Here is an 11,530-nt window from a genome sequence, read left to right on the forward strand (position 1 = left end):
CTAGGTTCTGAGGACAGTGGGGGCTTAGCCCCCTGCAGATGCACAGGATATGAATGAATGTAGTAAAATCCAAAAAATCCAAATATCCAAAAAAACAAATAAGGAACAAGAACCGGGATATAACTTATTATTATTATTACTATCATCATTATTCATTCATTCATTTTCTACCGCTTATCCTCACAAGGGTCGCGGGGCTGCTGGAGCCTATCCCAGCTGTCTTTTTGGGGCGAGAGGCGGGGTACACCCTGAACTGGTGGCCAGCCAATCCCAGGGCACATATAGACAAACAACCATTCACACTCACATTCATACCTATGGACAATTTGGAGTGGCTAATTAACCTAGCATGTTTTTGGAGGAAACCGGAGTACCCGGAGAAAACTCACACACAGGGCAAACTCATGCAAACTCCACACAGAGATGGCCGAGGGTGGAATTGAACTCGGGTCTACGTGCTAACCACTCGACCGCCGTGCAGCCCTATTATCATTATTAGTCTTCTCATTATTACTACTAGTAGGCTAGTATTAGCCTGCTTATTTGCTTGCTTATTAGCCTGCTTTTGCCCTAGTATATGAAATTTATCAGAGTTTTTTTTGTAAAAAAAAAACCAATAAAAAATACAAAAAAAATCAATAAAAATATCAAATTATTTAGGAACATTATTAAGAACTCATCCTTGTGGGGATGCTGGAACCTATCCCCGCTGAAATCAAGCGAGAGGCGGGGTCCACCCTGGACTGGTGGCCAGCCAATCACAGGGCACATATAGACAAACAACCATTCACACTCACATTCATATCAACAATTTAGGTTCACCAATGAAACTAATTTGCATGTTTTGGTAAGAAAACCCACACACGCACGGGGAAAACATATGCTGGGTTGCATTGTGGAGGGATTTTTACAGCTGGTGTGCATTGCAGGGTGATACAGATGTGGAGTTCTAATAATACCTCAGGCACTGCCACTTCCATATTAGTGTATTATCATTCAAAGTAGCGATGCCTTATACTTCAGTCTGATTGACCTCTGGCTGCCCTGTTATCTGCCCAGATATCTTCACCAAAGTTGACATTTCTAACGATATTTAATCTATATTTCAAAATAAAAATAGTCTTATTTCCAAAATGGATGTGCATTTACAGAAAATGCGATACCCATGCGTTGGTAGTTGGTTCTGAATGCTGTAATTTATGTTACATGTTACATGCTCATACGTGTTATATACTCCGATGCAGTAGATGGCGCTCTACACGTTCAAAGTCATGGCCGCAACCCTCCATTTAACTAAAAGAGGAAGAAGCGGCAACGCAAATGTGAAGAGGGAAATTTAAAAGTGGTCGACGTCAATAAACACGCCCTGAAAACGACAACAAAATGACGGAAAGGTCACAACTTGTATGCTGAATTTCAAAGTAGGTCTACTAACACTTACCACTCTGAACAATTTGTCGTATTTTGCATTCGTTTCTGGTTGTTTAAACGGCAACTTTTGTAAAAGGTAGAACGCTCGGCGTGATGAGAAGCTTCCTTTTGTTGGGTTGCACATTTTTTCATAAATAGTCTTATTTTTCTCCTTTCTATGTTTTGTTCACGCTTTCTATATTAGATCGACTCGATTGTGACTGCTTTATTTTAGCTTCGTGTGAAGATATTTGGGGGTTTTCGTAGTGGGGCTAGCAATAACGGGCTGATTTTTAAGCTAAGCTAAGCTATTGATTGCTAAACATGGCGCTGCCCACAATACACAGGGACTTGTTTTCACAAGGGCTGTCAAAAAATACCGCATTAACGGCGGGAACTAATTGATTTCATGGTTTACGTTACATTTCTTAGCGTCGCATATGTATCATGGCTAGCCACGCCTTTTTGTTATGACGACAGACAGCATTAGCCAGAGTTAGCCGAAACGAACGGTAGCCATCTTTTAAAGCAGCTGTAACCATGGTAACTACGTCTGAATTCATAATCTGGTGTCTATGAAAGCGTCGCCGTTTCAAAATGTACCTCGTTTAGAGATGGTGTCACCATTGCTACAAGGCAAACTTCTTCAAATGTCCTGAGAGTTATGGAACAAACAAAAAAAGTCACCGACCATGAGTCGGAGGATCCGATTGGCTATCCGTCAAGACACGTGACGATGCTCGTGTGAAGGTTGTTACCGAGTGCAGTCCAATCGCCCATTTGGTATTTTTCACAAGCTATTGTCTTAAATGTTTCATCAGTTGATATACTGTCTATTTCAGTTGGTGGTTGTTTGCCGTAAATTGCATTTTTTATTTGGAATTCAAACTAAAAAGTAAACTTTTTTGTTTGTTCCACTCATCTGGATTATTCACTGCGACTGAGACCATTAACTGTTGCTAGCTTAGATTGTTTCCGTGCTCATATTTTACTATTTTCCACCCACAGCATCTTATCGGATTGATTGGACAAATGTGACCTTTGACCCTGGAGGCTGTGCACCCATTGAACAGCATGAAGAAAGTCAGACACTCGCAGGAAGTGGTAACCGGCAGCAAAATGGTGGACAAGTGTGAGTGATGGTGATAATATCAGTTGATCCCGCCCCGCTTTTTAGCCTTGTTTTAGCTCTGAATGAATGTATGGATATTGTATTTCAGGGGTCTCAAACACACGGCCCGCGGGCCAAATGTGGCCCGCAGGACACTAGTTTGAGGCCCCCGCCTTGATATGAAAGTTTAATGTTTGATATGGATGCTGTATGGTATCATGTAGCCAGAAAAAATTATTACGTTTGATTAATGTTCATGTTAAAGGTTAAATAACTGTTAATAGTTATCCTCCCTATCCGTGTGGAAGTGGTAAGTTTTTGGCTATTTAAGTTGAAAGGAAATAACTCGAAGGCTACCGTTTAGGTTGCTAGCTCTCTAGTTTGCGAGTTAGCATGTGTCTCAAGACCCTGCAGTTGCGCAATATGTTGTAAATAAAAAGAGTATAAATGTGACTATAGTCGTGTTTTGTCATGTCTACAGGGCTCTAATAATGCTTTGTTCATTTTAATCTGAAAAAAATCATTTGTCTACCCACCAACTATCTGTGCTTTCTTAAGTTTTTATTATTATTATATTTATTTATAACTGATTGATTGATTTTCTTTATTCTTGATTTGTTTATTTATTTTCCATCTTATTTTGTGTAGAAAAATAAAAAGTAAGATATTTGAGAACAGTGGCTGCATAGTGCAAGGGGAGAGGTTAACTCCAGTGGTTGCAATTCACCATTAAAAAGTACATAAAGTAAATATTTCATCATCTATAGTAAGTGTGTAATGACACAGCCATAGCCAAGAACATTCTCATAGGTTTCAAGTTGACATTTTTAGTAATATTGGTCTTCCCCCCCATTTTATTCAGGTAATTATTAGTAAATAATGTTATATTTGAATGTTATTTTCTGTTCTGCAGGTTGTGTTCTGTGCAGAACCTCAGAGGACAACCCAGCCTTTTTTGGGGAGAAAATCACTGTGCAGGAGCACAACATCTCTGTGCACTACTTCTGTCTGGTTAGTGTGTGTGTGTGTGTGTGTGCGTGCACATGCACATGCGCGGGATGATATTTGATCTTCTCCTCTCAGCTGACGTCCTGTGGTGTCTACCAGCGAGGCGAGGACAACGAGGGCGTGTTTGGTTTCCTGGTGAACGACATCAAGCGGGAGATTCGACGCTCAGCCCGACTTGTTGGTTTCCTTCACGACCTTTGACCTTTGACTCTTGACGATGTTACGATAGGGATTAACCACCGTGCACGTTGTTGTTTTCCCGTGTGCATTTCAGACATGTTGTGCGTGTAAGAAGAAAGGCGCATGCGTGGGCTGTTATGTGAAAAGTTGCAGAAAGATGGTCCACTTCCCGTGTGGACGCAAGAGTAACTTCATATCCCAGTTTACTGAGAACTTCCCGTAAGGCGCTGCACACGCTACACCAGTGATTTTCAACCTTTTTTTGAGCCACGGCACGTTTTTTTACATTGTAAAAAATCTTGTAGCACACCACTAACCAAAAATGTTCCAAAATGTCACCACGACCTCACACGTGCATGAATAAGTCTATGGGAGGAACGAGGTAGGTGTTGCCACACGGACCAATATTACATTGCTATGCTAGTCTTTACACCACAGACACTCCACAGTAGCCACGTTTTTACATGACAAGTTTTTCTCTTTCCGAATGACCTTTCGGGAAACAATGGTATCCATAGAAAGGAATATTCCAATCTCTTGTCTACATGCGTTCGTGAAAATCAACCAGAATAGTCAATAGGGCATGCCCAGTAAAAGGTAAACATCAACATCACGTGATACCGGCTTCCCCAAGTTATTCTTTCACTTGTCGGAATAACTCCGTATTGCCAGTTTTTCGTCTGTCCAGTCTTGAAATTGAGTTTGAATCCAAAACAAACTTTGCTTAGTCCAGTGCCGATTGCTGGCCTCCATTTTTAAAAGTGAAGAACGTCTGGATCTGCGTGTTACGTCATATCTGAGCATGCTCTGAAAGAACGCACCCGGGATCAATTTAAACAGGAAAAGATCACATTCAATCTTGATAATATTTTATAATTAAACTCGGGACATGTTTTATATAGATATATATTTTCTTTTTTAATAAAACTGGACTTATGAATAAAGTATAGAAGGGTTTAGACCAGGGGTGGGCAAACTTTTTGACTCGCGGGCCGCATTGATATAACAAAATTTACGGGGGGGGGCAGACTATATATTTTACACGTAACAGTCCACCTGGTATTATTGTATCTGTAAAATTGTCATGCAATCTGCTATTATTATTTATTATTTTATATTTATATTTAAATATTTTAAAAATAATAAAATATTATAATAATTACAATAAAATTAAAATAATAATTATTATATGATTATTATGTAAAATATGCAAATATAACAATATTATTATATATAATTAATATAATAATTAGCATTAATATAATAAATATAATAATCATAATAGTTATAATAATAATATAATAATTATTATTTTAATTGTTATTATTATTATGTGCTTGTGTCTCTTTTTTTCAGGAGCACTTTGTAAACAACAGACCATGTCAAACAACGAAATTGATACAACCATCAAAAGGTTGGCTCAGGCCATGATGCCAGGTTGTATGTTGAGTTTAAATGAAATACTTTGGAAAGATTGGGCGGGCCGTATTCAAACACTTGGCGGGCCGGATGTGGCCCCCGGCCCGTAGTTTGCCCACCTCTGGTTTAGATTCTGTTTACAGATGGCGCTGATGCACACGAAACTTGCTTGCCAACCGCCAATAAACAACAGAAGAAGAAAAACGCAGTCTGACAACTTTCCGTTTGAGCGGGTACAAGATACCTCAATCGGATTGGTTAAAGGAATATTCCATCCCTGTTCAATTCTTTGCATTTTTTTTGCAAATAAAGCAAATGCAATTGGAATATTTGGGTCCATGTATACTATTGACATAATGGCTATTGACATCATATTTGCAAATGATGATTAATAAATGTTAATTATAAAAAATGATATTGGATAATTCCTCACGGCACACCTGACGGTTTCTCAAGGTCCACTAGTGTGCCGCGGGACAGGGGTTGAAAATCACTGCGCTCCACCTGGGCTAACCTTTGACCTGCAGTCTTAAAGTAAAGTGTGTGTCTGTGTCCAGGTCTTACTGCTCTGACCACAGCCCCTCCCAGTCTGTGTGCGTGACCTCTGACCTCAGTCTCCCACAGTCATGCTCCGTGTGTTTGGACCGCCTGGAGCCGGTCCTGTCTTACGACGTTCTCAAGTGTCCGTCCTGCCACAGCAGCTGGTTCCACCGAGATTGCGTGCAGGTAACCCGTACACATGATGGCGGACTTTTGTCACGCCGCCTGTGATCAAACGTGCTCGTATCGCTGACTGTGACTCGATATGCGCGTCCGTCAGTGCCACGCGCACAGCGCCGGCCTGTTCTTCTTCAGATGCACGCTGTGTAACAACAAGGACGAATACCAGGAAGAGATGCTGCGGATGGGAATATACATCCCGGAGAGGTAAGCGCAGCGCACACATCAACACAACCTCACCCTCGTGCACGCTTCATGCTACGTCTCTCTTTATGCGTAGAGATGCATCCTGGGAGTTGGAGGCCAACGCCTACACGGAACTGCTGGAGGTCTACATGAACTGTGACGCCGACTTCTGCCTCGGCAACAACGGACGTGCACACTCTGCTAAGGCTGGGTAAGACCCGTGCGAGGTTATGGTCACACACTCCACCTCGATGGTACTGTCCTGCTTCTCAGCGGACCTCTGGCAAGGTCTGAATAATGGTCTAAGACAGGGGTGGGCAAACTTTTTGACTGGCGGGCCGCATTCATTTAACAAAATTGACGGGGGGGATTATGTAGTATTTTACATGTAACAGTCCATTTTTACACCTATATTTTTACACACATTTTACATGTAAAAGTGTCATGCAATCTGCTATATGTGCACTTTGAAATCATTTATTTGATGTAAAGTGTGTTTCTCAATGTATTATTATTATTATTGTTATTTTTATTAGAATTATTATTATTATTAGTTATAGTAATGTTATTATATTATTATTATTATTTTGTTAATAATAATATTACTACATTATTATATTAATATTAACAACAATATTAATATAATAGTAGTATTATTATCATTATTGACAACATTATTATTATTATTATTATTATTATTATTGTGCTTGTGCTCCTTTTTCCAGGAGTATTTTGTAAACAACAGATCACATCAAATAACGAAATTGATAAAGCAGCTACCTCAACCATCAAAAAGTTGGCCCAAGCCACGATGCCAGGTTATGTGTTGAGTTTAAATGAAATACTTTGGAAAAAACAGGCGGGCCATATTGAAACACTTGGCGGGCCGGATGTGGCCCCCGGGCCGTAGTTTGCCCACCCCTGGTCTAAGGTCTAAGATGGAATGGAATGGCCTTTATTGTCATTATACAAGATGTACAACGAGATTGGAGAGCTTCTCCTTTCAGTGCAGTAGTCAAGTTTAAAAAAAAAAAGTATACAAAAAGTAGAGTAAAAAAGACAAGTTTAACAAGATATATACAAGATATCTAAAATATACGCATAATATTGCACAGGAGCATATGCAGGAGCAGACATATTGCAGATACAGTAAACCTCGGATATATCGGATTCAATTGTTCCCACTGGTTTTGTCCGATATAAGCGAAATCCGTTATATGCGTATACCGGAAAATGTCCGTTTTACGCATATATGGGATTTATATCCGGTATATGCGTAAATGGGATTTTATCCGTTATAAAAAGGCACTTCCTTGACTATGTTTCCAATGTACCTGGACGCGCAGGCAACGCTGCAAACGCTGCAAATGACGTCGTATAGCGGCCTGTCACGATTCGGCGAATCGGAGCGCCACGATGCGGCCATCCGATATATGCCAGGGAAATTTCATGGAAATGCATTGGAACGGGACTGGAGATTTTGTCTGAAATAGGCGAAATCCGTTATAAAAAATCCGATATATGCAATGAATTTTTATTGGAAATGCATTACAGAAAAATTGGTTCTTTTTTATCTGTCCGTTGTGAGCGAATTTCCGATATATCCGAGTCCGATATATCCGAGGTTTACTGTAGTAACAGAGGCAGTGATGGAAATATTGCACATTTGCATTATGCTAATGACCCGGGCACGTTGTACGTCTGAGTTCAGGGTGGTGTCATTGTTCTGTGTTGCCACGGCGACAACATCTTCTTGCTTCTTTCAGGTGGTTTGAGGTAATCCGGTGTCGGCTGTGTGGATCCAGAGGGACTCACAGGAAGTGTTCTGGACTTAAGCTGGACACCAGAGACTGGGCTTGTCCCGAATGCTCCAAAGCCACCAACGGCAAAGGTCCCGCCCTCCAACATGGATGAATGATGGATGGATGGATTCTGACTTTAACATGTTTGTGTCCAACAGCCTCCCTGGTTGCGTCTCCTCAGCGCGTTCCAAGGAGGCGCCTGCTGTCCAAACGTCGCCAACCCTCAGCTCCGTCATCCATCATCAGCAGCAAAAGGTAAACGACGTCCCGTAGTGGTCGTGTATGAGCTAGGCTACACTGTGACTTGTGATGTGATGGCGTCTCTCAGGCCATCCTTACCAGCGGCGTCGGGATCTCCCGAAGAGCTCCTGCGGGCTTTAGCCCCACCGCGCTGCCACCCTCGGGCTGGGCTCCAGGTGGTGGTGAGCGGGGACCAAGCGCTATCTGCTGCTCTGGAGCTGGTCAGGAGGCCGGACTTTGACCCCACACTCCACCTGTCCGTCAGGTACGTACGTTGATGCCGTGGGTGGGAGCGGACGCGGCGGCGGCGGCAGCGGATGCCTTTGTGTCAACGTCCGTCATCTCCGCGCAGGTTCAAAGACGAGCAGCAGAAGTTTCCCAACAGCCCTTGGAGCAGCGACATGGCCAGGCAGTACTTCTTCAAGCTTCTGGTGCAGCAGATTCAGGACTCGGCGCTGTTTGAGGGTCCGGATGGATGTAAAAACCTGGCGCTTGACTCTCAGGGTATTAGTATGACATAGTAGGGGGGGCGCAGTTGGGGGGGTCAAAGCTGACACTGACTCTTTGTGGTGTCTCGTGCAGCTCTTCGGGATGACTTGTACTTTGACGCCGGCTGCCTGCTGGCGCTCGCTGTCGTGTGCGGCAGGTCGCAAGTCAGCTTTTTCTCCCGCGCTCTCTATCAATGCTTGTTCAACTTCCCACCCAATCGCCCACTCGGCGTTGCTCACATGACCCGGGACGCGCACCTGAGCCACCAAGTCCGCAGGGTGAGAACCGCTTGGCCTTGCCTTTTATTTCTGCAGAGACGTTGACAGGTGTGCTGATTGGCTGGTTTCAGATTGCCAACGCAGACTCGATGGACAAGCTCAGGGACGCCATGGCGGCCAGCAGGGATTTCCTTGACCTGGCGGGCTGCAGGCAACCAATCAGAAGCCTCCAGGAAAAAGATGCCCTGGTGGAGGACCTCGTGAGCTTCACGTTGATCACCAGGATGCAGCTCCCCCTGCAGAGGTGAGAAGCACTTGACACTGTGGGACAGCTACAGAAGACCAAAGACCAAAGATTGTCATGTGTCCGCCTGCAGGTTTCGGGAAGGCCTGCAGACTCTTGGCGTCTTTGAGCAGGTGAGCTAGTGAGATCCACATCATCTTCTCCTGGAGCAGGGGTCTCAAACTCAATTTACCTGGGGGCCACTGGAGCTAGGGTCTGGGCAAGGCAAAACCGCATCAGGTTTTCCCAAAAAATAAAAACGCATTTATTAAAAACAGAAAAATATACAAACTTTTTCAGTGCTTTGGTTCCGATTTTCTACTAGAAAAGCTCTGATAAAACATTCCACTGTTCTCAAATATCTTACTTTTTATTTTTCTGCACAAAATAAGATGAAAAATAAATAAACAAATCAAGAATAAAGAAAATCAATCAATCAGTAATAAATATAATAATAATAATAAAAACTTAAGAAAGCACATATAGTTGGTGGGTAGACAAATGATTTTTTTCAGATTAAAATGAACAAAGCATTATTAGAGCCCTGTAGACATGACAAAACACGACTATAGTCACATTTATACTCTTTTTTATTTACAACATATTGCGCAACTGCAGGGTCTTGAGACACATGCTAACTCGCAAACTAGAGAGCTAGCGACCTAAACGGTAGCCTTCGAGTTATTTCCTTTCAACTTAAATAGCCAAAAACTTACCACTTCCACACGGATAGGGAGGATAACTATTAACAGTTATTTAACCTTTAACATGAACATGAATCAAACGTAATAATTTTTTTTTCTGGGTACATGATACCATACAGCATCCATATCAAACCCAAAAACTTACCACTTCCACACGGATCGGGAGGATAACTATTAACAGTTATTTAACCTTTAACATGAACATGAATCAAACGTAATAATGTTTTTTTTCTGGGTACATGATACCATACAGCATCCATATCAAACCCAAAAACTTACCACTTCCACACGGATCGGGAGGATAACTATTAACAGTTATTTAACCTTTAACATGAACATTAATCAAACGTAATAATTTTTTCTGGGTACATGATACCATACAGCATCCATATCAAACCCAAAAACTTACCACTTCCACACGGATAGGGAGGATAACTATTAACAGTTATTTAACCTTTAACATGAACATGAGTCAAACGTAATAATTTCTTCTGGGTATATGATACCATACAGCATCCATATCAAACCCAAAAACTTACCACTTCCACACGGATCGGGAGGATAACTATTAACAGTTATTTAACCTTTAACATGAACATGAGTCAAACGTAATAATTTTTTTGGGGTACATGATACCATACAGCATCCATATCAAACTAACATTAAACTTTCATATCAAGGCGGGGGCCTCAAGCTAGTGTCCTGCGGGCCACATTTGGCCCGCGGGCCGCGTGTTTGAGACCCCTGTCCTGGAGGGTTCTGATAGTGAGATGCACATCATCTTCTCCTGGAGGTTTCTGACCACATGCGATGTGCCCTGCAGGTGCAGCTTTTCCCATCTGACTTGTGCAGCGTCTTCTGCGAGGCTGAGATCCAGCTGTCGGCGCAGATGCTCTCTGAGCTCTTCGTCGCCAATTTCTCACCGCAGGAAGAGCGCGTGAACAGCGAGACGGCTGTGGTCAGCTTCTGGAGACACTTCCTGTTTGAGTGCGAAGGTGACGTTTGGCTTCTGTTCTTCGTCAAAGCGGCCTCGGTTGGTTTTGACACGCTTTGTCTTCCGCTCCTTCTCCAGTCGGGCGGAGCTCCGTGTCCCTGCAGGATCTCCTACACTTCAGCACAAGAACCGAGAGGCTCCCGGCCGCCGGTTTGGTTCCCCCTCCCTCCATCTCCTTCATCCACCCTCCGAGATCCACCCACTGCGATAAGAAGAGACGTGCGGAGGAGGGAGTCTTCCCGCAGAGCAAGCCTGACAAGAACCTCCTCCTGCTGCCTGTCACCTCCTCCTATGGGGTGTTCAAAAGCTCCATGGAGCAGGCCATCAGCCACCACATGCACCTCCTGCCCAACGTCATGTAGAGTCAGAGTCAGGAGTCTGGTAAATGAAAGACAATAAGCAAAACACAAACATGAAAGCAACATTATTACTTTTATTTTGAAATGTTTCTTTGTTCTTATCAATGTATGCGTCTCTTTGTTTTTTAATATGCAAACGTGACTTTGTGGCTTAATGTTGACTTAATGTCATGTGATCATCATTTACTTTCATTCAATGAACACTGTCTTTAGACATTTATTCAACAAATATATACAATATTTTAGACTATAAACGAAAACTGAAAAATATCGGTCTCAACACGCTAGTAGCGATCCTAAGATACTTGAATCAGTAGCTAGCATAAAGTTTAGGACAATTCCAAGGGCCATTAACTGACAGGTGCCCCAATAAATAGGTACAATAATTTTGATACCTGGTTATGATT

The 11,530-nt window shown here is 42.5% G+C and overlaps 1 protein-coding gene across 3 annotated transcripts in view; it reads left to right on the forward strand.

Moving 5' to 3' along the window:
* The window catches only part of LOC131140635 (G2/M phase-specific E3 ubiquitin-protein ligase-like), a 28,480-nt gene extending 17,092 nt beyond the window's left edge, over nucleotides 1-11,388 (forward strand). The window contains exons 1-17 of one of the 3 annotated variants that reach the window (XM_058091240.1): nucleotides 1,300-1,421; nucleotides 2,419-2,542; nucleotides 3,435-3,532; nucleotides 3,605-3,706; nucleotides 3,804-3,928; nucleotides 5,686-5,854; nucleotides 5,949-6,055; nucleotides 6,129-6,245; nucleotides 7,801-7,925; nucleotides 7,995-8,091; nucleotides 8,165-8,341; nucleotides 8,429-8,580; nucleotides 8,659-8,843; nucleotides 8,915-9,087; nucleotides 9,161-9,200; nucleotides 10,594-10,765; nucleotides 10,843-11,388. In XM_058091240.1, coding sequence (XP_057947223.1) covers nucleotides 2,485-2,542; nucleotides 3,435-3,532; nucleotides 3,605-3,706; nucleotides 3,804-3,928; nucleotides 5,686-5,854; nucleotides 5,949-6,055; nucleotides 6,129-6,245; nucleotides 7,801-7,925; nucleotides 7,995-8,091; nucleotides 8,165-8,341; nucleotides 8,429-8,580; nucleotides 8,659-8,843; nucleotides 8,915-9,087; nucleotides 9,161-9,200; nucleotides 10,594-10,765; nucleotides 10,843-11,126 — 2,181 coding nt within the window. In that variant the 5' untranslated portion in view covers nucleotides 1,300-1,421; nucleotides 2,419-2,484 and the 3' untranslated portion in view covers nucleotides 11,127-11,388. Of the gene's footprint in view, nucleotides 1-1,299; nucleotides 1,422-2,418; nucleotides 2,543-3,434; nucleotides 3,533-3,604; nucleotides 3,707-3,803; nucleotides 3,929-5,685; nucleotides 5,855-5,948; nucleotides 6,056-6,128; nucleotides 6,246-7,800; nucleotides 7,926-7,994; nucleotides 8,092-8,164; nucleotides 8,342-8,428; nucleotides 8,581-8,658; nucleotides 8,844-8,914; nucleotides 9,088-9,160; nucleotides 9,201-10,593; nucleotides 10,766-10,842 lie in introns of those variants that run through there. The other 2 variants (XM_058091242.1, XM_058091241.1) reach the window with 2 other exon arrangements.
* The last annotated feature ends 142 nt before the right edge of the window (nucleotides 11,389-11,530 follow it).

The sequence above is a fragment of the Doryrhamphus excisus genome, chromosome 13 (genome assembly GCF_030265055.1).
Source record: "Doryrhamphus excisus isolate RoL2022-K1 chromosome 13, RoL_Dexc_1.0, whole genome shotgun sequence".
Classification (NCBI taxonomy): domain Eukaryota; kingdom Metazoa; phylum Chordata; class Actinopteri; order Syngnathiformes; family Syngnathidae; genus Doryrhamphus; species Doryrhamphus excisus.